The 23,507-nt window shown below is 47.0% G+C and overlaps 1 protein-coding gene across 1 annotated transcript in view; it reads right to left on the bottom strand.

Moving 5' to 3' along the window:
* Nucleotides 1–23,507, bottom strand: part of Plb1 (phospholipase B1) — a 129,710-nt gene that overhangs the window by 13,693 nt on the left and 92,510 nt on the right. The window contains exons 40-51 of the mRNA XM_029561251.1: nucleotides 22,257–22,352; nucleotides 21,420–21,491; nucleotides 15,591–15,656; nucleotides 10,901–10,961; nucleotides 10,297–10,355; nucleotides 9,276–9,343; nucleotides 8,993–9,036; nucleotides 8,670–8,769; nucleotides 4,428–4,479; nucleotides 3,503–3,586; nucleotides 1,480–1,545; nucleotides 871–965 (exon numbers count right to left, since the gene is read on the bottom strand). Coding sequence (XP_029417111.1) covers nucleotides 871–965; nucleotides 1,480–1,545; nucleotides 3,503–3,586; nucleotides 4,428–4,479; nucleotides 8,670–8,769; nucleotides 8,993–9,036; nucleotides 9,276–9,343; nucleotides 10,297–10,355; nucleotides 10,901–10,961; nucleotides 15,591–15,656; nucleotides 21,420–21,491; nucleotides 22,257–22,352 — 863 coding nt within the window. The remainder of the gene's footprint in view (nucleotides 1–870; nucleotides 966–1,479; nucleotides 1,546–3,502; nucleotides 3,587–4,427; nucleotides 4,480–8,669; nucleotides 8,770–8,992; nucleotides 9,037–9,275; nucleotides 9,344–10,296; nucleotides 10,356–10,900; nucleotides 10,962–15,590; nucleotides 15,657–21,419; nucleotides 21,492–22,256; nucleotides 22,353–23,507) is intronic.

Here is a 23,507-nt window from a genome sequence, read left to right as displayed (position 1 = left end):
TTTATTATTATTTTTATTTTATGTGTATGCGTGTATTGCCTGCATGTAGGTAAGTGCACCCATGTCGTGCAATGCCCACGGAAGTCAGAAGAGGCTGTTGGATCCCCTGGGACTGGAGTTAGGGACAGTTGTTAGCTGCCATGTGGGAGCTGGGATTCAAACCCGGGTCTTCAGCAAGAACAACCAGTGTTCTTAACTGCTAAGCCATCTCTCCAGCCCCCTCCTTAGCTATCGTCACAACAAATCCATTCGCCATCAGATAGGATTCCTCAGGCATGCACACACACACACGCAGAGTCATACAAACTCTGTGAGCCCCTGTAACCTCAGAAGATGGCAAATTCCTGTCACAGCCCCATAGCAATCCTTGTCTTGCCTATCATAAACTTGCCTCCAAACCTCGCTTTAAGGATGGAATGAAAGCTTTCCCTGAGAGCCCACTCTAGCCCCACACATGTGTTTCCTGTTGATGTCACGTCTACTTTTTGGGAAGGGATTATACCTATTTTATAGGCAAGCAGTAAGAGGTCCAGAGGAGCTATAGGGTTTGTTCAGGTCTAGTCACTCCTCTGTTAGAGCAAGGTTTTAGGAAAGCTGGAACTGTCTTCGAAGCTCATCCTCTGCTGCCTCTCAGCAGGGAGTGAATGTGCCAGGGTGGGACCTGGCATCAGAAATGTCTGGAGCCTTAGGGGTCATTTGGTGTATCTCATGTTACAGAAAAGGAAACTGGTCCGTTCTAAGGGCACTTCTAAACGTTTTTCCAAGTCCCTGACTAATGGCTCACCTGCCTCAGGCCCTGCCCACACTGCTCTCCTTCTAGTGAGCCAATGAACCCTGCCCACCACAGGCATCCTTGCCCTGAGTACTTACTGAACTGCCAGCGGCATACTACATTTCTCGCCTTGGCCTCGGTGCAGACCAGCCAGCTCCATGACCTCCACCACATTGACGAAAGTTCTGGGAAGCTACAGAGAGCAGAGGGGTGGGCTTCATGAGTCCAGGGTAGTTGTGAAGTTGACAGGAGCTGACAGCTGACTGACAGAAGTCTAGAGGACAGTTTCCAGTCCAACCCCAATGTTACCACAGAAGAAATGGATGCCCAGAGAGAGATGCAATTTGCATGATCTCATTGACTGTTCTTTAATGCCTCACTTCATTAAGCGGAAAGCTGAGACCAGAGAAATCCCACAGCTACTAAAACCACAGTGCCTTCCTACAAACTCAGGCCAGCTGGCTCGAGGAAGCTCTTTGCTATGCCACAAACCAGTTTCTGAGCCAGCTAGAACTTCTACAGAGGGACTGGGAGCCTCCACTTATGTGGCCAGTCATGGGGCCTCAACTCAGGGGCCTCAACTCAGGGTGCATCTCCATCAAACACAACATGCCTAGATACACCCATGGAGGGACTCCCCTCCCACAGCAGTAGTGGATAAGCAGTTTTCTGGTAGAATCAGGGAATGGACTGCTACTGGTTCCTACCTCCTCATAGAGTATGTCCAGAGCCTGCCTGATGTGCTCCACATATTCCTCCGCAGAGTGGTTCTCCTGTGAAGGGAAAAGGAGGCTCTCTTCAGTCCTTGCTCTCTATTCTGACAGGATCTAAGAGCACAGGAGGGCCTTACTGATGGTAGAGGAGGTTGCAGAGGGCTTTGGTGGTCCTGGCTAAGCTGGGAAGCCCAGTCTTTGTTAATGCTTGGCCTGTAGTCCCTGTAGGAGGACCTCCCTTGGCCACTAGCAGACACCAGGAACAATTCCCACCAGTGCTCTGCTCTACGTGATTGTAAGCCCAAACACAGACAGTATGGAGCAGGCCATCTCCAGCCCCATTGCAACCTATTCTCAGCCTCATCTAGCCACTTACAGGGCTCCCATTATCACATCCTCTCTTTTCTCTGGGTTTTGGCCCACGCAGGTCCCACTCCTGGAACCTTTGTTTTCCTATAACGTTCTAATGTATGTGCCTTATGACTCAGACTATGGCTCTCCGGGCTATCATGTATCCGCTGGACTGAATGTTGATGGGGCACATAACAAATGCTCAGTAAATGCTTGCTTTGCTTTATATATAGTACAGTATTGTATTTGGATGTGGATCTGAGCTCCTTAGAGGATGTCAGAGGAGACTGATATCAGAGGGAAGATGGTGTTCAATGCTCTTATGCTAAATGTTGAAGAGCTCCTGTCTACAGGAGAGGTGCCCTGGGTTGCTGTACTAGACACTCAGGCAGGTGGGTGCTCAGGCAGCACATTAATTTTTTGTTCAAACAAACAGCTATGGCTGATAGCAGGAGAGATGGCCCAGTGGGTAAAGGTGCTTCCTGCCAATCCTGATGACTTAAGCTAACCCCCCTCTAAAGCTGCCAGAAAGCATGCTGAGAATTGAGGTGGTGGGGTGAGGGCAAGAAGGTAGATGTTCCTGCTAAGAAGCAGAAACTGAGGGGCTCCTGTCCCCAAGAGCCCAGCCTTCCTGTGTTCCTCAAACTTGGCTTGAGTGACTGGATATTGTCCCTTTGCATAAAAAACATGCTCTCAGGAGTAGAGACCAAACTGTTTGCATAAGGGGTAGGTATCCTGGGTTGCAGAGGACATTTCCCCATACCATGTGTCCACAGGCAGCTCTGGGTTACCTCTGGTTTTCAATGAGCCCTATAGTCCAGGACCCAGCAATATTGAATTCCCCAGGGATTAGATCATTCTTGCCCCCTGAATCTGAGCAGTGAGGGAGAAGATAGAAGGAAAAGACTTGGAAGAGCTGACCCTGTGTGGGGGAAGATAATCACACCAACCCCTTGACAGTTGCCCTCTGTGAGCCACTGGGAACCATGAGTCATCCAGTCCCATCCTCCTGTGGCCCCACCCCCAACAGTGACTGTCAAACACATTCTACCACCACAACTTCAGAGTCTTGGCAGCTGCCTTTTCCTGGCCAATAAAATACAGGATGTCCCCAACTTAGAACAAGATGTATTCTAAAAGTTACCGTTTCTCAAAGTTTGTAAATCTGGACATGTTTCCCCATAGAAACAGCATTCGGAATGGGGGCAGGCTCCCAGGCCTGCTGGCTGGGGTTGGTTAACTCGTGATGGCCCTGAAGGGCAGCAAGGACACTATCAAGACTGATTTTTTTTTTAATAACTCCATTTAGAAGATTATGCTGCCTTGCCCTCCAAGATAGGGCAGGGACTACAGGCAGGCAGGGGATGGAGAATTGCTAGCCACCTACTGGTACTAGAGAGTGCTAGCTGCATGTCCCAAAGAGATCAACCACCTCAGAGCCTGAGGATCAGGTCCTTCTAGATCTTTCTTCTGGAGTTGGGCGGCTACTCAGGAAAAGTTAAACCTCACCTGCTCTTTGAACCAGGAACTTCCTGGGTAGATTCTGGTGCCTGAAACATAAGTCCTTTGTGGGAGAGGCATGAAGCAGGGAAGTCAGGGCCCTCACAAATAACAGAGGTCAGCAACTGTATTCTCAGGCCCCTAGTGGGGCTGCTCAGGGACCTACCGAATTCTCCTCGCAGTACTGACACAAGTCATTGCCCCCAATAAAGATTGTGATCAGTTTCCAGTCTTTGTCCAGCTTGATTTCCTGAGGGGATAAGATCCTGAGTTTAGGGTTTGGGGACAAGGCCATCCATTCAGCTCTTCAGGTGCCTTTCACCCCCTCTGTCACCACAGAGAAAGTATGATCTGGGGTCACCTCCCCTGGAATTAGTGTGTGTGAGTAGGGGAGGGGGCATCTGTCACACAGAGGAGTCAGGCTACTTTCCCCCTGAATCCTCTTAAAGTATCAAACCACAAAGTAGAGTGGATGTGCCCTACATTTCCCAAGCCCATGAAGGGCCTCATGGATTATCACCCTATCCAAATGTGATCTGAGGTGTTCAAAGGAGTCTGTGTTAAAATAGATAAAAGACAAAGTCAGGGCTCTTAGGGCTTCAGTTCAAGGAGGGAGAACTGGAAGGAAAGTACTGCCGGGTGAGCAAGGTGGGACAGGGCCAGGGAAGCCTTGGGCTATGGCTTCCCACTCAGCTACCACCATGAGAATCCCATCAGGAACTCCAGTATACAGCATAAGAACAAAACACTAAAAAAAGTGCAAGTGAGAAGCTTTACAGGGGCTGGTGAGGGTGAAGGAGGAAGGATTGGAATGGACGGCCTATTTTTAGCATTTGTGTTTATATAAGATGGCTTTGGAAAGCCAACTTTTGGATAAAGGGCCCAAGGCCTGTGATCTTGGCCAACTCCCTGTTCCACCTTGCCCTTCGGCAGCCAGCCCTGGGGCAGGGTGCCAGGCAGAGTCCCTGTGAACTCCCTGGAAGACCAGCTGAAGGCAAGCTGCCGGAGAACAGAGGGCCTCCCAGGCCCTGTACCTCCCCAGCTAAGGAAACAGAGCCCCTTTCAAGGGTAGCCCCAGGGCCTGTACTCACAGGTCTGTTTTTCATCCTCTCCACCAGGGCCCGGGCCTGGGCTGGCATGTCCCTAGGCAGAAAACAGTGAAGACACAGTTGGAGTTATTCAGGAGTGAGGGGTTACACTGGGGATTTGGAACTTGACAGAGGAGAGCTTCAGGAAGAATAACTCCACAAAGGTTATTCTTTGGAATGAATCTTTGGGTTTTTGCTTTGCAAAATCCTCAGGCTCTGTCTTATCAGAGAACAGCCAGGGAGCCTGCTACCTCATGGTCTGTGTCTACCCACCCCTTGTGGTAGGACTGGCGTCTTATTGGCTTCTTGTATTGGGCAACATTCCACCATTTTCCCTGCTATTTAATCAAGCTTTTCCACCAAGAGTTGAGCCTCGGTGATTCTCAGTTGCCTGTTTTAAAAAATAATGTTTTGTATATTTGAAAAAAGTCATAGCCCTAAATCAGCTTTCTCCCTTCCAGGTTTGATGGCTTCTTTGATCCCTTTGTTCTTCTTGGTAGTTATTTGGATTTTGACACTATTCTTTCTGCACTGCCCCCCTCCTGAGAAGGATTAGGACTCCTCTTGCCTTCCAGTTGTTTGCCATAAAACAACACTCTTAGGTTCTGGATACTTGATTGTGTATGGCAATGGAATAGCACTCGGCAATGAAAAGGAATGGAGCATTGCTACACCTAACAGCATGGATGACCCTCAAGATAATTCAGATTACTTATGGTGATGGAAGCCAGGTTAGTAGTTGCCTTGGTTCTGGGGAGGGGTCAGAGATAGAGCAGGACAGAGGACAAGATTATAGTAGGCACAGGGAAACTTCTATGGGTGATGGACATGCTCATTGCTTGATGGTGGTAATGGCTCCACACATGTGTCAAGACTTACCAAATTGTATAGTTTTTAGTATGTGCAGTTTATTGTAGGTCAGTTACACCTCAATAAAGCTGTTTCTTTAGAAAGACATGTATAGAGCCTGATGTGGTGGTGCACATCTGTGATCCCAGTGCTTGAGAAATAGAGGCAGGAGACTCACGAGTTCAAGGCTAGCCTTGGCTATATAGTAAGGTAGAGGCTAACTTGGTCTACCTGAGACCCCACCTCAAAACTTTCTGAGAAGTAAACAAAGGGTACACAGCCAGGCAATCTAAGCATCATCCATGGAAGAAGCTGGTGCAGATGGTTATAGTCTGTGTGTGGACACGACGAGTGGGCGCTGGCCAGCACACATGACACCATCCCCACCTTACTTCTCATTAAGAACTTATGCATCTAGGATCATACTAACAGGCACAGACACTATAAAGCAAGTTTGTCCTGGTTAAAGGTAACCACAGAAGTGCCTAAAATTTTTAGTAGGTCTATGTGAGGCTCAAGAGAACCCATGGTGATAAGGTCTTAAGAGTTGTTGGGGAAGAAACTCCTCCTTCCTCCCTCTCCCTAGCCAGCTACTCCCCACTCCCAAGGCCTTAATCGTGGCCTGCTTTTCCGGCTTCCTGATCGGCCTTTCTTTCCTCATAACTCCACAGTGTCTCTGTTTTGTTTCCCTTTCATTCCTAGGCCCTTTCCTCTCCCTGTAGTTCTCCTGAGCTTGCACAGGAGGCCAACTCCTTCAGGAGGTGACACTTCCTCTTGCAAAGGACCAAGCTGGGCTAAGGAATCTTGCTGATTTTCATTTGTTCTACCAGTCCAGGCCTAGAAGAGTAAGTTCTTACATTGTTCTGTCTTCCTAACTATGACATGAGTGTCAAATTATTTCAGTCTGCAGTGAAACCATAGACAACACTGCCTTTTCCCCAAATTTTGTTCTTCATCTAGTTTCCTTAACTAAACTAATTCTTCGAGAGCAAGGAGTTCGCCTTTTGATTCTACAATATCACTTAGTAATGACTTGGGGGATAACCAGTCCTTTCAGGTATTGAATGCATTTTTATTTGTTGATTAATAGAAGGGAAGTTGGCTGTTGAGTCAAACTTTGAAACTAAATAGTCCAGGAATGGCAAACTTGTGTGTGTATGCATGGGTACTGTATACACCATAGCAAATTCTTTCCAAGGATTATTATCTCCTTTAATCCTGTGACAAGCCTGAGAGTCAGGTTCTATTACTACTACTACTACTACTACTACTACTACTACTACTACTACTTCTTTGGTCTTTTTGAGACAGGGTCTCCCTGTAGCCCCAGCTGGAACTTGCTATGTAGACCAGGCTAGCCTCAAACTTACAGAGATTCGCCAAGACAGGTATTATTATTATCCCCACTATAGAGGATGACGAAAAAGGGATACTAAGCAACTTGGCCACACAGCTAACAATCTCTGAATGAAGATGGGACACAGAAGCTCTGATTTCTGGACTTTCTGTGCTCTGATACACTATTTCTCTCTCTTCAGGTGACCTCACACTTATTCACACTACAGATGACAGAGTGGAGATAAAGCCATAGAGCAGTTCTCAAACCTTATTTAAACAAATGACTTAATTTTGCTTCCCCAGTTCTGGGCATGAGTGATGTCTGCAGGTGTCGGCTACCTCTCATACCACTGACTCCTCTTTGGTGGAGAGGCTAAGTAAGGCAGTAAAAGAAGGAAAGGGAGAAGAGAAAGGAAAAGTAAAAGAAGGGAAAGGTGGGCCAGGGAGATGACTCAATGGGTAAAGTGCTGGCTGTACAAGCACGAGGACCTGAGTTCAGATCCTCAGCACCCATGTAAAAAGTCAGGCGCAGCAGTGCACATCTGTAATCTCAGCCCAGAGGAGGCAGAGACAAGTGAATCCCTGAGTTCACTAGCCAGCCAGCCTAGCCCAATTAGCGAGCTCCAGGTTCAGAGAGATCATGTCTCAAAAAATAAGGCAGAGAGGGTTGGCAAGATGGCTAGGTGGCTTGTTACACACGAACTTGACAACTTGAGTCTGTTCCCTAGAACCCACAGTAGAAGGAGAAAACTGACACCTGAAAGTTGTCCTCTGACCTTCACAAACTCCTCCCTCCCAGAACACACACACACACACATTATGGGGCTGGAGAGATGCTTCAGTGGTGAAGAGTGCAGTGCTTGTTGGGACTAGAGTTCAGTTCCCAGAATGCATTTTGGGTACCAGATAACCATCTGTAGCTCCGACTCCAGGAGATCTGACACCCTCTTCTGGCCTCTGTGGGCACTCACACATATGTGTGCACTGACATATATGTATATAAATAAAAAAATTTTTTTAAAATAAAGTGGAGAGCTATTGAGAAAACACGTGACATCAATTTCTGGCCTCCACATGCATAAACATGTACATGTATCTAAATGCACACACTGACATGCACATATCCATGCAGCACACATACATACACCATCACACACATAAGAGAGAGGAAAGTGGTTTGCTCAAGTGCCAACAGACTGAGGAACTCATTCACAGTGAACAAAGCCTAATATTGATGATATTAATCAAGACAGTAGCCAGGTACTGAATAACGGCCCAGGAAGCCTAGTCCTTCCTCTTGTGACACAGGAACTATCAACACTTCCTATGTCTCCAACATTCAAGCAGAGCCTGGGGCCCAGGTTAGGCTTCTGAAAGGAATGTTCTCTGTAAGCAGAGTGAGTCAAGCCTGTGCTGTCTCCCTGGTGACATGAACACAGCAATCTTCCCACAAAGCAAATACCCAGCATACTCTGTGCAGGAAATCAGTGAGCCCGGTCAGGCATTTCAGCTTTAATTATCTGGGTTGTTGTCAATAACAGAGATAACAGTGAAAACAAAACACCACCGTGCTATTTGGAGGGCCATGACATCTAATTCTCTAGTGTCAAAATACAGCTTCTTCAAAGATTTGAGGATCTGAGGCCAGGAGAGCTGCATGTCTCATGAGGCCAAGTGCCTCCCTACACAGGTGACTTGTGTTCCAGATGTAAAGAAGGGGTGGAACTGTGGTCAGCACAGGCAGCCCCTGCTGGGGTCAAAATGAATGGGCTCTTCCTGCTGTCCTGGAGAGGCCTAATGGTACAATGGTCAGAGCTATATTCTGGAATGGTCTGATCCTGGTTTTTTCCTGATGACTTGCTGGATGACTGGGGCAGTTTAAGAAATGTTCTAAGCCTCAATACTCTCATCATAGTTCCTAGGTCCAAGGGTATAAGGGTTACGGATGATCCTCGTGGAGGGTTTGGGTCCTAGACACTGTGTCCCTTGCCACCTCCTGTTTCTCTCTTTATCTCTCAGCTGGTCTCCCACTCTCTGTCTGTACCCGTGTCTACTCACCGAGCTCTGGCCCCTTCCACTGCCACATTTAATCCTGCTGTCTCTTCCAAGGTACCAGTAGAGAATCCAAGAATGGAAGGGTTGAACTTCTTCAAAATGTCTTTAAGGAGAGAAGAGGCAGAGAGCACAGGTAAGAGGAACCAAGGTGGGAATGTAGTTTTGGGTCACAGGTATGTGGTAGGAGTGCCCTTGTCTTTCTGAGGCTGGTTGACTTCCTTCCCTACAGATAAGCCTCCTCTTTGTCCCTTCCAGGTGAAAGGTCCTGGCCTTAGTGAGGGTTGTGATGGGCATGGTGTCAAGATCTCTTGGTATGGGCTACTTACTGGGCAGTGTGGTATGGGTCTCCAATATCCCATCTCCTCCGATGCTAGGGACAAGAAAGCAACCATCAAAGTCACATTGATCTGCCGTTCTCTGAGTTGTCATACATAAGAATCAGACCAGCAATGTGTTACTATCCTCTGAGCTAACACAAGCATCATAGTCTCTTTGGATCTCAGAGTTGGGCCATGAGGGGCCTGGCTTTATTTCTGGGTAGATGGAGGGGAAACCCATTGTTCCCACTTCATTGGAACATTGTAAATAGTGATCCAAGAACCCCCTTACCTCCAAGACAGCCCCCTCCAGGAGGTGCTTAGGCTGCTGGAATCACTTGGTCGAGCTCCCATGGCTGTCTGTGAAAAGTGAAGGGAAGCTTTCAAAGCTGTTGGGCAGGGGTGCAGGGGGAGGCCCTGGGACAGGCCCTCTAGGTCTTGTGGAGCAGCCAGTGCTCAGATTGGCCTTTCTAGAAAAGGTACCCATTCTTCTTTAAGTGTATAAGCTCTGAACTGTCACATTCTTCTCCTCCCAGGCCTTTGCTCAATCCCATTGATTCTTTATGACCTCTCCAGTGTGGGTTTTTTCTTTTTTCTTTTTCTCTGCTTGTTGTATGGAGACATTCACATCCCTGCTATGGACAACACTCTGGCATCCCATCTGACCCCAGAGACTCTAGAACATTCCCTTTCTGCCATTGGCACTATCACTACTCTTTCTTTCTGCCTTGTCTCAATTCTGACACTTCACATCTCTTACCTCCAGGATCTAAAGCCAAACCCTGTCCCTAGTGTAGACCCTGTCATCTGGCATTGTCCTTCTTTCCCTGGTTTGCTCCCTCCTTCCCTGTCCATACAAATCCCCAGACTTAAACACATTCATCTACTGTCACTTTCAAAGCCAGAAGGCCTTGAGCTGCTCTATCCTTTTCTTGCTCTCTTTCCTTCCTGGGATGTTGAACCCCCTCCTTCTCAGCTCTGGAAACCTCTAGGTGATTCTCTACAATCTCTGAGCACATCTTTCTCTCCCACCACCTCCAACTCTTTGGGTCTGGGTTGATGGAGTTAAGTTCAGGCAACTCTGGACCTGTATATAATGCTGATGAGATGCAAGGGAACCGTGGGGGACCAGGGGATGGAGGGAAGCTTTGTGTGGGAGGCAGAGTTAGAGCAGGGTTAAGGAAGATGGATGGCTGGGGAGTGTCCTTCATGCCCGGAAGGGGACTCCCTGCTGAATGTAGAGCTGGTGCCAAGGAAGTGCACAGACAGGCTGAATTCTGAGGGGCCCATCCTGGCCCTGGCTTAGTACTCACAGTCAATGAGTCACCCAGAGCTGCCACCACCTTGATGTCTGCTGGTCGGAGCTCATGGACTAGGAGAGACAGGCAAGAAGAGAACTGGTGAGGTGTCTGCCTTTTAAAGTATGAATTAACCAGAGCCAGTGACTCTGCCCTAGTCCCCATAGGTCCCTGTGGTTCTTATTTCCAGCTGAAGGCTTTACCAGTATTGCCTGTCCTATTCATTCAGAACAACTGAGGCTCTGAAGGGTATGGGCTTGATGGCTACTGTCCATCCTGAGAAGAGTACAGCACTCTACAGGTGGTCCAGCAGAGTTCCAGTTATAGGTCATGTGACATAGGTAGCTAGGACCACATCCTTGACTGTGCCTGCTTCACCAGGCAGAAATCTGAGGTGCTATGCTGGGACATCAAAGAGACAAGAATTACTAGAGAGAAGCCTGTGCCCCTCCACATGAGAGCCCAGGAGTGGCTGCAGGCCAGCTTCTCAGGGCCTCCCAAGTGTCTGTGTTGTAATGGAATTAGCTGAGCCTGCTCAATGTTCTAGGGTGCATCTGTAGGGTTTCCCACCCAACCTGCAAGGCCCTTCATTGAAGGGGGGTGATGATATTTCACTTACCGGAGGTGGGAACACTATTGGAAGGATTCTGCTCCATGCATGGGAAGTCACTACCCCAGTTCTAAATCAGCAGGAGGAAAGATATAGGGCCATCACTCACTGTGCAGGGGAACGTGAACCCAAGAAGAGTTGGCTAAGGAATTGTTGGTAGAAGCTAGATACACATCACTGGGGAGGATCATGGGAGGGCAGGAATGGTTGGTTTTAAGTGGGTTAAGTGAGAAATTGGAAGGGAGAAGTGGGCTTACGAACCAGCAGCTTCTACAAAGCAGGGGAGAAAACAGTGAATTCTTACTACAGGTAGTTTCCAGAATGAACACAGGATTTAGATAACTAACACAAGAGACTATAGGTGTGCTTTGACGTGTGTTGTTAACATTAAGCTGATTGACACTGATTATGATGCTAGCTAGAGTCTAAATGATCATTAAATTTTTTTTTTGAACCACAGAGGTTTTATAATTGCAAAGCTTCTGGTTTCTTCATATATTTTCTCTACACCTGTGTATCTTTTTGCCTATTTAACTCCCGAGCCATCAATTCCTCTTATGTGTGGAAATGGACACCTGCCATCTCAATGCTTTTGGTCAACTGTCTTGTCTCTAATACAGTGTGTATTTTCCAGGTATTGGAGAGAGATGGGATAGGAAGCAGAAGGCACAGAAGTGACTAGTCCCAGAAAGCTGGTGGAGTATCGACTGCTATGTGGGTGCTGGGATTCGAACCCAGGTTTTGTACAAGAATAGTCAATGCTCTTAACCAAAGTCTTAAATATCTGCATGCTGAGTGTGCAGCATCTGCTGTCCCTACTCTCCAGTGGGTTGACTGGTTCTCTGGGAGTGTGACTGCCAGAGCTTTGGGAAGGTCATCTCATCTGCTCAGATGGTGCTGAAGGCAAGCCTTTGTTTGTTCTCACTATGTAGCCCTGGTGGCTGGCTTGGAACTCACTGTGTAGACCAGACCATCTCAAATTCCAGAGATGTACCTGCCTCCCTCTGCCTCCTGAGTGCTGAATTAAAGGTGTGCACTACCACACCTGGCCCCAAGACAAGGCTTGTTCAAAATAGCCCCATCAGGAGGGAAGGAGTAAGAATGAACTGTCAATCAATACAGCTCTCATCTCAAAGGGAGTAAGAGTTTATTTTTGAGTCAAAAACTGAGTGCCTATGGCTTGAGGAACACAAATATAGGTTGCCCCAAATAACATGTTCCAGTGTGGAAGTAGTTTTATGAAGTTTTTGTAGTTACAGAATAAAAGCAAATCATAAATCAAGGCATTTAAAACATAATATTGGTGGAGACATCAGGTAGGTGGGCTATAGCAAAGCAGGAAAATCTCTTCTCAGATGTTGTCTGATGAAATTTTTAGCTTTGGGTTGGTGAAGCTAGTAGTCTGTTTAGTTAATGTATTTTTTAAAAGTTTTATCTCACAGTCACAGGGATGTTAGGTCAGACACAGAATTGGACAATGAATAGCTATTACGGGCACTAAAGATAGTCCAAGAGAATTTGGCTCTGGATCTACAACATTTCAACTCCAGAAGTTCAAAATGAGGTTCTAATCAGTCAGCTTTGCAGAAAACTTCAACATAGGTATGGTGTGTGTGTGTACGCATGTGCATATGCTGGGTGCGGGGAGCGTCACATATTTAGCTCTGTGTGTGTGTGTGTGTGTGTGCACGCGTGTGCATATGCTGGGTGCGGGGAGCGTCACATATTTAGCTGTTAAATATAATCCAATAGAATTTAATTTATTCCAAGGGCCTCTCCAATGGATCACAATGATGAATTTGTCTGTTTAGCTGTTTTACTGAAGTCAAGAATAGGCTTGTGGGCTGGAGAGATGGCTCAGCAGTTAAGAGCACTGACTGTTCTTGTACAAAACCCGAGTTCGAATACCAGCACCCACATAGCAGTTAACAACTGTCTTTAACTCCAATTCCAGGGGATCCGACACCCTCTTTTGTCCTCCATGGGCGCTGCAATAAGGGTGCGCTTACACACATGCAGGCATAACACTCATACACATAAACTCAAAAAAAAAAAAAAAGAATAGGCTTGTATGCAGATGCAAATACTTGGGGAAAATGCATCAAAAAACCAAGAAGTTATGAAGCCACCAGCACCTTAGAAATATCTCTGATAGTTGGGGCACCAAGATAAGATGAACAGCTACAGATTGGAACTGAGCATGCTCATCTGTCACAAGGATCTTGTCTCATATATACCTAGTAGATTCTGGCTAGTGCCCAGGAGGCCGCATTTGTAACAACCTCCCAGGTAGCTTTTGTGTTGCTTACTTTAAGCAGCAAGCTATTAATACAAACACATGCCTTTCTAGGCCCGAGTTTTTAACTCTTCCAACACTGGAAGATCCATGAGAATAAAAATCTAAGAGAGCAAGCCCAGACCCACTATGCTCACACTGTTTATCAAGGCCTGAACAGCTTCTGCTCCCCTTAGAATCCTATAAATAAGTGTAAAATAAACAAGTAGATGCCTTATTAGCAAGACATTTCAATTATAATAGAATTTGGTCACTGGTTCAAGTAGGATTACCAGATTTCTTTGAGCTAACATAAGCCAGAGAGAATCTAGAAAGCCTGGAGTTGGTACAGCTCCCAGCCACACGGCTGTCAAAAGTCAGAGCACCATACTTCACAGTTCCTCAGTATTTATACACAGGCTAGTCTCAGCTCCTCAGATGGCTTATAAAAGGTCTTTCTGCCAGGTATAATGGCTCACATCTTGAACTCCAGCAACTGGGAGGCTGAGGCAGGAGGATCACTGTGAATTAGAGGCCAATCCAGGCTATAGAGTGAGACCATGCTTCAAAAAAACAAGTGAATAAACACTAAAAGCCAGGTGTGATGTCGCACACCTGTAATCCCAGCACTTGGGAAGTAGAGGCAAGAGGATCAAGAGTGCAAGGTCATCCTTAGCTACATAGCAAGTTTGGGGCCAGCCTAGCTACATAAAACCCTGTCTTTAAAAAAAACAAGTCTTTTCCCAACCACTGTGCTCTGATACATTTCCCAGACAGCCAGGGAAGCCAGATGCACCAGACATGCGCCGGACATGCACCAGATCCTGAAGCCTCCATTGGCTTTCCATCTCTTTCTGAGACCTAATCTTCCTTCACAGGCATTCAGGCTCTGGGTGATCTGGCTCTGAGCACTAATCTCATCCCCCACACTCTTCCCCACATTCACATGCTCCCACTCCAGCCACTCTGACTTTCCTTCTCCTTCAAATTACCACCCCTACCCCACCCCCACCCCTAGCCTCTGTGCTCTCTAAACCTGCTTGGACTTTTGTGGTTCTCTAAGTAGCTGGCGTCTTTTCAGATTTATTTATTATTTTTATTTTATGTGTATGAGTATATTGCCTGCATGTGTGTAAGTGCACCCGTGTTGTGCAATGCTGCGGAGGTTAGAGGAGGGCATCAGATTGCCTGGAACTGGAGTTACGGATGGTTGCTAGCTGCTGTTTGGGTGCTGGGAATGGAACTCGGGTCCTCTACAAGAGCAGCCAGTGCTCTTAACTGCTGGGCCATCTCTCCAGAAGATTTGTTTTTTAAAGAGTGTGTGTGTGTGTGTGTGTACACGTGTGCACGCAAACAGGCATCTGTCCAATGTGAGTGCTGGGAACTGAACTTGGGTCCAAGAGTAGTATGTGCTCTTAATGGTTGTACCATCTCTCCAGCCCTGGGCCTATCATTTTTTTCAATTTGCATATCTCAGTTCACATCTCCCTTCGCTGACAGGCTCAGCTTCCATGATGCATCTAGATTGGCCACCCTTCCCCTAGTCCATCATTCTTTGTCTCATCACCCATCTCTGATGAACTGTTGTCATTATGTACTAGATGGTCAATTGCTCAGCAGATTGAACTGTTCATGAAAGCTGGGTTCTGTGTGGTCTACTCTAACTCCCTGAAATAGCGCATGGCACATAGTAGATGTTCAATGAACAGTTGGGGAATCTTTACTGGGCTCTAACATCAGATACGTCTCTGAATCCTGACCAGTCCTTAATATAAGACGTGTGCAGCTGTATGAAACCATGGATGTGAAACAGAAATGGGTGGTTGAGTTCTTGTCCTGGTGGCCCAGGCCTAGGTCTTGCAAGATGTGGTATGGTCCAGGATCTGGCAAATCATCTTTGAGGTATCAATCCCTAAAGCTACAGGGCTCTGAAGGCTCAGAGCTAGAATGAATGCCTTGAATCAAATAATACTGAAGTAGGCGGAGGGCTGAAGGGGTAGTCACTTGTGGATATGCGTCAGCTTCCTGTAGGACTCCACCCCTGGCACTGAGATTCCTTCCCACTCAGTTTCTACCTTCAGGAAGTTGATGGCATTTCATGCCACTCTTTTCCCCTCCTCCCTCTGCAAGGCTGAACTACCTGATATAAAACAATGTCCCCAAGCCCAACTGCAAAGGTCAAAGCACACGGATCCCTGGCACTTCCTCTGCTTGGCTGCTGATGTCAGGTAGGCAACTTGAGAACATGTCAAGACAGTCCTGGAACCTCTGGGTTCCAGATCCTTTTTTTGTACATTCCGATTCCAGTATGTAAGAAGGGTACCATTTGTGCTTAAGCTAACAGTACAATCTGTACCACGCCCCAAGTCCCACCAGGTGGAAATGGCTTGTGTCTGAGAGTCACAGACATGAGTCAGGGGTTACCTCAATGGCTGGCTTGGTAGGGTATGTGTAGTTACTGTTCCGGAAGGTTCTCAGGAAGGGCTCATCCTAGGTTGGAAAAGAAAGCATATGGAGATGTTATCTGACAGCATGAAGATTTCTTATGAGCTAACAACCCTGGCTTCTAGGTGTAGTTAATAGGGTTCTTATGTATCTAAATATAATTTCAGTCATTTTCTAAAGGGTTTTTACAAGTATTTATTGACAAGGGAAGCACAATAAAATACTTAGAACCCTGACTGCAGTGTGTATAGAACCCTCTCTAAGTCCTTGTGTTCAATCTAGCAATTATCTTTCTGATTCTCAGGCTTATTTATTTTCTTTATGATTTCTCTGGCAAGGGATTCACATTTCAGCACTTTTCTTTACCAAGAATATTTTGATTATCAATATATTTTATCCTGTTATTTTTTCTCTCTTCCTTGTCCTACGTGTTTTATCCCCTTTAAGTTAACGTCCTGCATTTTCAGTTCATTCGTTCTTGGGAAACCTGTTCTTCATTCCCTTGTTACTTCTCTGTTGCACAATCATCCTACGTGTTTTATCCCCTTTAAGTTAACGTCCTGCATTTTCAGTTCATTTGTTCTTGGGAAACCTGTTCTTCATTCCCTTGTTACTCCTCTGTTGCACAATCGGTGTTCACACAAGCCTGGTCAAGACTCTGAGTCCACCCAGTTTCAGGTGATGGGTTAATCAAAGAGGGGAGAGGGAGGGAGGCAAAGGTAAACAGGAGGAAACAAGCTAATGAGGAAATACGAAGGGAGAGCAAAGGGAGGCGATCAGGTTAATAAGACTGGGACCAAGAAGTATATAGCAAAGTGGACCATGGCTAGGACACTCAGAGAACATGCGTGTAGACAAAGACCAAGGTTGGAAAAAATGAAAACCAAATGGGGCTGAGAAGGGAAAACCAGATTGTTGGAAAGATGTCATTAGAGAACAGTTCTAAGTGTTGTAAACAAATGCTCCATGAGTTAACACGGCTGGGAGATATTTTCATTTATTTTGGCTGGAGGAGAAGAGGGAGAGGGAGGGGGAAGAGGATTAAAATGCTCTCAGTTCTGACCCACCACTTTGTCTAGTCTCCTACCTCAACCCATCTGACTGCGATCCTCAATGTCTGCAATTTACAGACAAGGAAAAATAGAGTTCGAGTAAGAAAGAGGCATTCAAGGTTAGAAAGCCAGTAATGAGTGCACAGCTAGGGCCAGTGCTGACCTGATAGCTTGGGCCTGGTTCCACTCCTCACATTGGCCAACGAAAGACAGAGTTGGTCAGACAAAGAGGGTTACTTTGGAGGACAAAGTCTACATGCACTAAACTCTCAGCCCTTGGAACAGCTTTGGTCACCCTGGGGCTCCAGACCAGTCAGTCTCTCATTTCCTGTGAGTCTCAGCACTCCCATCTGAAACAGGAGCCAGAGGACATCCCTTCATAGAGACACACTCAGGTGGCATGCACTAGTGCAAGGCAGAAGAGGGCTTGCAAAGGTGTGTGGCATAGCTAATTAGGCTGCCTCAGGTCAGTGGGGTCAGTGGTTACTCCAAAAGGACAGCTTGGGCACATCTATGAAGGATTGACCCACACCTGTGTCTAGCACTTGTGCCAAGAACAATGCTCCAGAGGCCAGCATGAGAAGTGGACACAAAGTGACTTGTCCTCTGGGCAGATGGAAGATGGATATGAGATGCTTTCAGGCAATGAAGCATCAAAGAACAGCAGGCCCAGAACCAAGGGGTTTGCTTAGGGCCTATTGCAAGACTCAGGGAACATATATTCTTTAAGACAAAGCTGGGGCTGGGTGCCAATTATGATTCTCCCTCCACAGAGAACCCCTAGTAGAACTGGCCTCACAGTAGGTGGCACAGGAAGAGGCCAAGGGCAAAGACAAACCTTGCCTTTCTGGGAGAACCAGAAGTTCAACAACTATCTCTCTGACCATAATAGGTTCTGTGGGTTGGGGGAGAAGAGATAGCATTGAAGGGATCAGAGGACCAGGAGAAACTGGAATATGGTAGGTAGAACAGGATCTGAGGCCAGAGCAGGATTCATGGGAACAGGTCCAGGGCAACTGGCAGACAGGTGAGGGGGGTGCCCAGGACTTGCTGTGATTGGACCTTGATTGTTTGGTGCATATGAGTCAGACTGGTTTAAAGGTCTGGGGTGGAGCTGACTTCAGGAAGAAGGATTCCATGGAGTCTTCCTGGCTATGCGTTCCAGCAGGTAGAAGAGAAGCCAACTAGTTTCAGTGGACTGCCCAGGAGGCAGAGCCTAGATGACCACTTCTTGTGAGCTAGCAGCTGAGTGAGTGGCTAGGGGGCCGTGCTGTTCATGGCTAGGTGGAAAGCTCTGCCATGACGGAAGGGGGTTTTCTTCTGTGCTATTCTGCCTCATTTGAGCCACAGCAGACAGTTATCAGCTTAAAGGAAAAACACCTATAACAGGCAGGGATCGGCATTTGTCTGTAAGCGTTGGTTATGAGCCTGTGGTGGGTGATATTAGGAAGAAAGAAGACAGAGTAATGTCATGGATGCCTCTCTAGCACTTTCTATCCCAGCCCAGCCCCATCAGAATGTGTGTTTCTTTGATGGCATAATTTATCAATGGGACAGCCATTGGCACTTTAAAGAGGATGGAAGTTTAGGAAGAGGCAGAGAAGCCTTAAGAGGGGCATGGGAGAAAGATTTGGCTACTATATGAAAGGGTACCAGCAACTCTCTAAGGCCTGTTCTGCGGAGATTTTTGAGGTCCTCCAATCCTTTATATAAGTGGTGGTGAGGGTGGGAGTGCCTGGGGGCTGTGGGAATGGGGAGGGAAGAGTCCTTCTAGATGGGGCACCCAGTGTTTTGTCCCTTGTACTTGAAAGTCACAGTCACACTGACAGAAATGGGGACTCCTAAGCAACTAAAAGTTTGGGAAGACAAATATCTATTTCCTATTAGACATGCATTATTCAATGTACACTGATTCAGAATGAATGTTGGGTTTGAGGTGATAGTGGGGTCAGGGTAGGATTAGAAGATTCAGAAACACTGAGCATTAAAAAGATTACAGCCCTGCCCTAACCAGTCACTCAAAACAGAAAACTGCTCAACAAGAGTGTGAGGAAATCCAACAAATGTCTGCTTTTTCATGATAAAAGATAGGATGAAATCCATGATATCCCAGCTTTCTCTCTTCCCCTCCCTCCTTCTCTCCCTGGCTCCCTGACCATACATTTAATCTCCTTTTTTGGGTCACTTTATACCATATGCAGCCTCCATGAGGGAAATGTGTTTTAAGGGCTTAAAAATATAGGATTGCTGTCTGGGATAGAAAGAAAAAAAATGGCAGTGAGAGAGGGAGGGACCTGGTACAATGAAATTTAAGAGGGGGATCCTGGAAGTAGATCCATGTTAGAGTGAGAGGGAAAGGAGGAAGGGATGGAGAGGACACTAGGATTCAGACTTGAAAGTCCAAGGGCCTAGTTTACAGGGTTAAGAGAAGAGACACCATTAAAAAGATGGGGTAGGCAACCAGAAAAACAGAAAAATGAAAGTGCTTAATTCTTCACAAGTCCAGGGAAGAATGAATTTCAAAGAGGAGGTAGTAAACTTCAACAAGTGAGGTCAAGAAGAATAAAATCTGGAGAAAGAACAGAGCTCATCTTCCAGATGGTTGAGCTCTGGGGTTAGGTAAGGAGTGGGCAGAGAGCCAATTAAGGCAGGGAATGGAAATTAGTCCACAGAGCTCATCAGGAGGCTGCTGTAAATAATTCACGCAATCTGAAAATGCATCCTAAAGCCCTAGACTGATGTTAAGTCACCCCACCTGGCACAGCAGAATGTGGTAGCAGTAGAGATGGGGGTTGGGGGAGGAGAGGGGCGGGGACTCGAGGCCTCTTCTGTGCTCATGCTCAGCTTGCTGCCACCTCCCCCTGCATCCTGCCTGTTGCTTCTATGTTTAGACATGGCTAGGATGAAAATATGTACTGCCTGGCCCCTATCAGCTCACACTGAGATACTGGTGGACTTTTGTACGGCTCTGAGGCACATGCAGGGAGCAGATGGCACCCGAGACAGTACGGTGGAGCTGGGCTGGTCAACAGATGGACCCCTTTGGAATGGGCTCCAGGGTTGCTTAGCAACAGCTTCTCCTAGGCTGGGCTTTTTACTGGTTCTAGAGGCTGGATCTCTTTCCTCACCTCACCAATGTTCTGTCAGGCTCTGTACAGAAGGGTCGAGCTAAGCCCACTGTGACTTGAGATGCTGGGTAGAGTATCATCTGGGGCAGAGAACGGGAGAGGTTGCCTTGCGGCTCCAGTTTGTCACTTAACCTATGTGTTGAGAGGAAGAACACATGATGGCCGCTTTATAATTCCTTTTACTATCTAATGGAAGGAGAACTGGCACTTTGGAGGGGACTTTCCTGGCTAATATTCAGTATGGTCATACAGATTATTAAGGTATTGAAATTCTCAACTGTAGGCTGGGGAAATGGCTCAGCTGGTGCTTGCTGTACAAGGACCTGAATTCGAATCTCTAGAACCCATGAAAAGCCAGACATGGAAGGGCGAACCTATAGTTCCAGAGCTGGTGAGTAGAGACAGGAGGATCCATGGGACTTGCTAGCCAGCCAGTCTAAACTGGTCAGCTCCAGATTCAGTAGAAGACCCTGTCTCAAAAACTAAGGTGGAGAGCACCTGAAGACATCCACCAATGACCTCTGGTCTTCACATGCACATGTATGCTCAATTATATATGTGTACACAAACTAAAGGGAAACAAGAGTCTTCCTTAGAATATGACCATTGCTTTGAGTCCTCAAATGCCCCTCCCTCAAACTCCCTGGCCATCCTCAGGATGTGGGAATGAAAGAGTTCACACACAGCGCATAGGAATCTTGCCCAAGCCTTCTACCCAGCACCTGGCCACTGAGACTGGAGGCACGCATACAACTGGTAGTTATATGTTGACTGTCTCCTTTGCTTGGGGCACCAGACCCAGCAACGAGCCCCCTGCTGCCAGTACTGTCTCTTTTCATCCCACATCAGACTGAGCCATGGGCCAAAAACCGGGATGAAAAAAGTAGCACATAGGGAGCATGGGTCTGGATGAAGGCTCCCCCTTTCTCAGGGATCCCCAGTAGACACACAAGGGAGCTAGAGGCCTAGGTTGGGGCTCTGCCTGGTTGGGAGGGCAGGAGAGGTTAGTGTAGCCCGAGCCGCGCTGGAAAGCAGCCTTCCAGATTAGGTCAAGCACTCTGCTTTTATGGCTGCTAAGGGCTCTCCAGCCTTGACCTTATTTGGTTAAAAAGCCATAAGACAAGATCAGAAACAGGAGCAATGGGAACGTGAACCTGCCCCCCCTCCAGGCCTGAAGTCAAGTTTAACAATGACATATTCCTCCTTAAAAGGAGCCCTGAGCTGTTCCTTATGCCAGTTCAGGATGGTTCTCCTGCACCCTCCCCCACATAGCTTGGGCTCTCCCTTGGTGACTTCAAACTCCCACTGTGACCCTCTCTGTGTGGAGAGCACCTCAGTGGAGGCTCTGTGTTCTTTAGTCCTTCCCTGGACCCTCCCACCCACCCACAGCTGGACATTACCATCTGCCCCAAATGCCACATCTTGCCCTTCTGGCTTCCACTGCCCTGAGATCTCTGTGGAGGCCCAAGTGCTTCATCTATCCCTAACGAAGCAACCAGCACTCATCCACTTCCTCCCTACTCCCCATACATCCATGTCTCAGCACAGGGGTGAGCTGGGCTGAGGAAGCTGTGTTGGAGGAGAAGGGACAGGTCTGAGCAGGAGCAAAGCAGCCCCTCCTTTATTACCTGGGTCGGGCAGGCCACGTCTATGAATGCTCTCAGGTCCAAAGTATCTGTTTTCTTTCCCAATGGTTCAAGCTGATCAGGGAAGAAAAGAGAGACAGTATGCTTGTTTATTTCTGCTAAAGTGAACGTTCCCTGGCAGCCTCCTGCAGCAGGAAGGCTCAGAATTTCATTCTGGGAGCTCGGCTTCAACTTCAGGTTCTGCCAGGTGCTGGCAGCTGGCTACTGAGCGAGTCACTTAGCTTCTTTAAACTTGAGCTTTTTGGAAATGCAGGACATTTTTCTTGTGGGGCTATAAAGGGGCTAAAATGAGATCACATAGCTTCAACTGCCCAGCACAAGCTGGTCCATAGAAAAGGTTGAATGAGGGGTTTCTTCTCTCTCTGTTATATGTGTGTATAAATGGGTAAGTGGGTACACATACTCCTGCATGCCCATGTCAAGTGTTTTCCTCTGTTGCTCTCTACCTTAATTTTTGAGACAGGGTCTCACACTAAACTTGGAGATTACTGTTTCAGGTTGACTAGCAGGTCAGTAAGCCACCACACCTGGCTTTTACATGGGCACTGAGGATCTGAGCTCAGGTCTACCTACTGAGCCATCTCCCCAGCCCCCTGATAGACATTTATAGAGAGAGCATCCCTCATCACACCTTTAAGCACAGAAGACAGGGGACAGTGGAACCTGGCTAAGTAGACCCTCAGGTCTCCTCATGGGCCATACTGTACACTGCTACAGATGTGCCAGATGCTCCTCCTCTGGGCCTGTCCCCATCTTGTACCATCTAGGGGATGGTACTTTGTTCTAGGATACAATCCCAGAAGCAGTCCTTTTTCTTACCATATTGACCCAAAGGGCTCTGGCAAGCTGAGAATGGAATTTCTGATTTGGGTGGATACAATCTGGGGCGAAGTATGATGTATCTGGATGTCCATTCTGAAAGAGACAAATATACTTCCTCAAGATCCTATTGGGTTAGAGAGAGCCATACACCATTTATTTGATCCTAGCAACTGACCATAAAATACTCTTTTTCCTTTAGGAGCGCCCCAGATCATTGACCATACAGGGCCTATTACCTTAAGAGAGCATTCCTACAGGTAACTAGCCCTTATCATCTTCTCTGGCACCCAAATTCTACATATTTCATTTTTCAAATGCTCTTTCCAATACAGCAGGTGGGAGTGGAGTTAAAGACCCAAAGACAAAGGCCCACTTCTCACTCTGATGTCATGTAGTCAACATTCTATCCATACAAATTCTTCTATCTTTATACATGAACTGCTGTGCTCCTAGGGACCTTCTCTTGCACCTGGCCAAGTCTTGCTCTTGATTCAAGACTATAGGAGTGTAATGATTTGTGACTGCTCAGAATATGTTTCTATCCTACTCTTTCTTTGGTGGCAAGCCCACTTTCCCTAGATGGAGAGTGGGCAATGACCAAGATTTGACTGGTTAACTTATTTAACAAATATTTAAGTCTTTATTGTGTGCCTTGGATACTGTTGTAGTCCTACTGTGGTAGTTAATGTTAACGATCCACTAAGTGGAAACTAGAATCACCTGAGGCAAGTGACTGGGCATACCTGTGAGGAATTATCTAGATTAAGGTTAGCTTCTGAGAGTGGCTGTGAGAGATTCTCTTAAGTGATATGGAAAGACCTAATGTGGTGGTTTGAATGAGAATGCTCCCCATAGACTCCAAATATTTTAATACTTGGTCCCAGTTGGTGGTGCTGTTTGGGAGGGTTAGGAGATGTGTCCTTGCTGGAAGAGGCATATCACTAGGGATGGGCTTTCAGAGTTCATACATAGCCTTGCCCCATTTCCTGTACCTGCTTGAAGATGAGGGTGCTCAGTTTTCTGCTCTGACTGCTTTCTGCCATGCTCCCCCACCATGATGGACCAAGCCTCTGGAACTGTAAACCAAATAAACTCTTCCTTCTATCGATTGCCTTGGTTATGATGCTTTATCTCAGCAATAACTGTGAATAGGACCATTCCCTGGGCAAGGATCCTGGTCTACATAAAATGGAGAAAGCAAGTTTAGTTCTCTCTACTTCCTGATTGCAGACTTGATGTGAGTAGCTG

Source organism: Nannospalax galili, unplaced genomic scaffold, assembly GCF_000622305.1.
Source record: "Nannospalax galili isolate Female #2095 unplaced genomic scaffold, S.galili_v1.0 scaffold893, whole genome shotgun sequence".
NCBI classification, from domain to species: domain Eukaryota; kingdom Metazoa; phylum Chordata; class Mammalia; order Rodentia; family Spalacidae; genus Nannospalax; species Nannospalax galili.
Note: the sequence above shows the minus strand (reverse complement) of the source record. Positions and strands in the feature narration are given on the sequence as shown.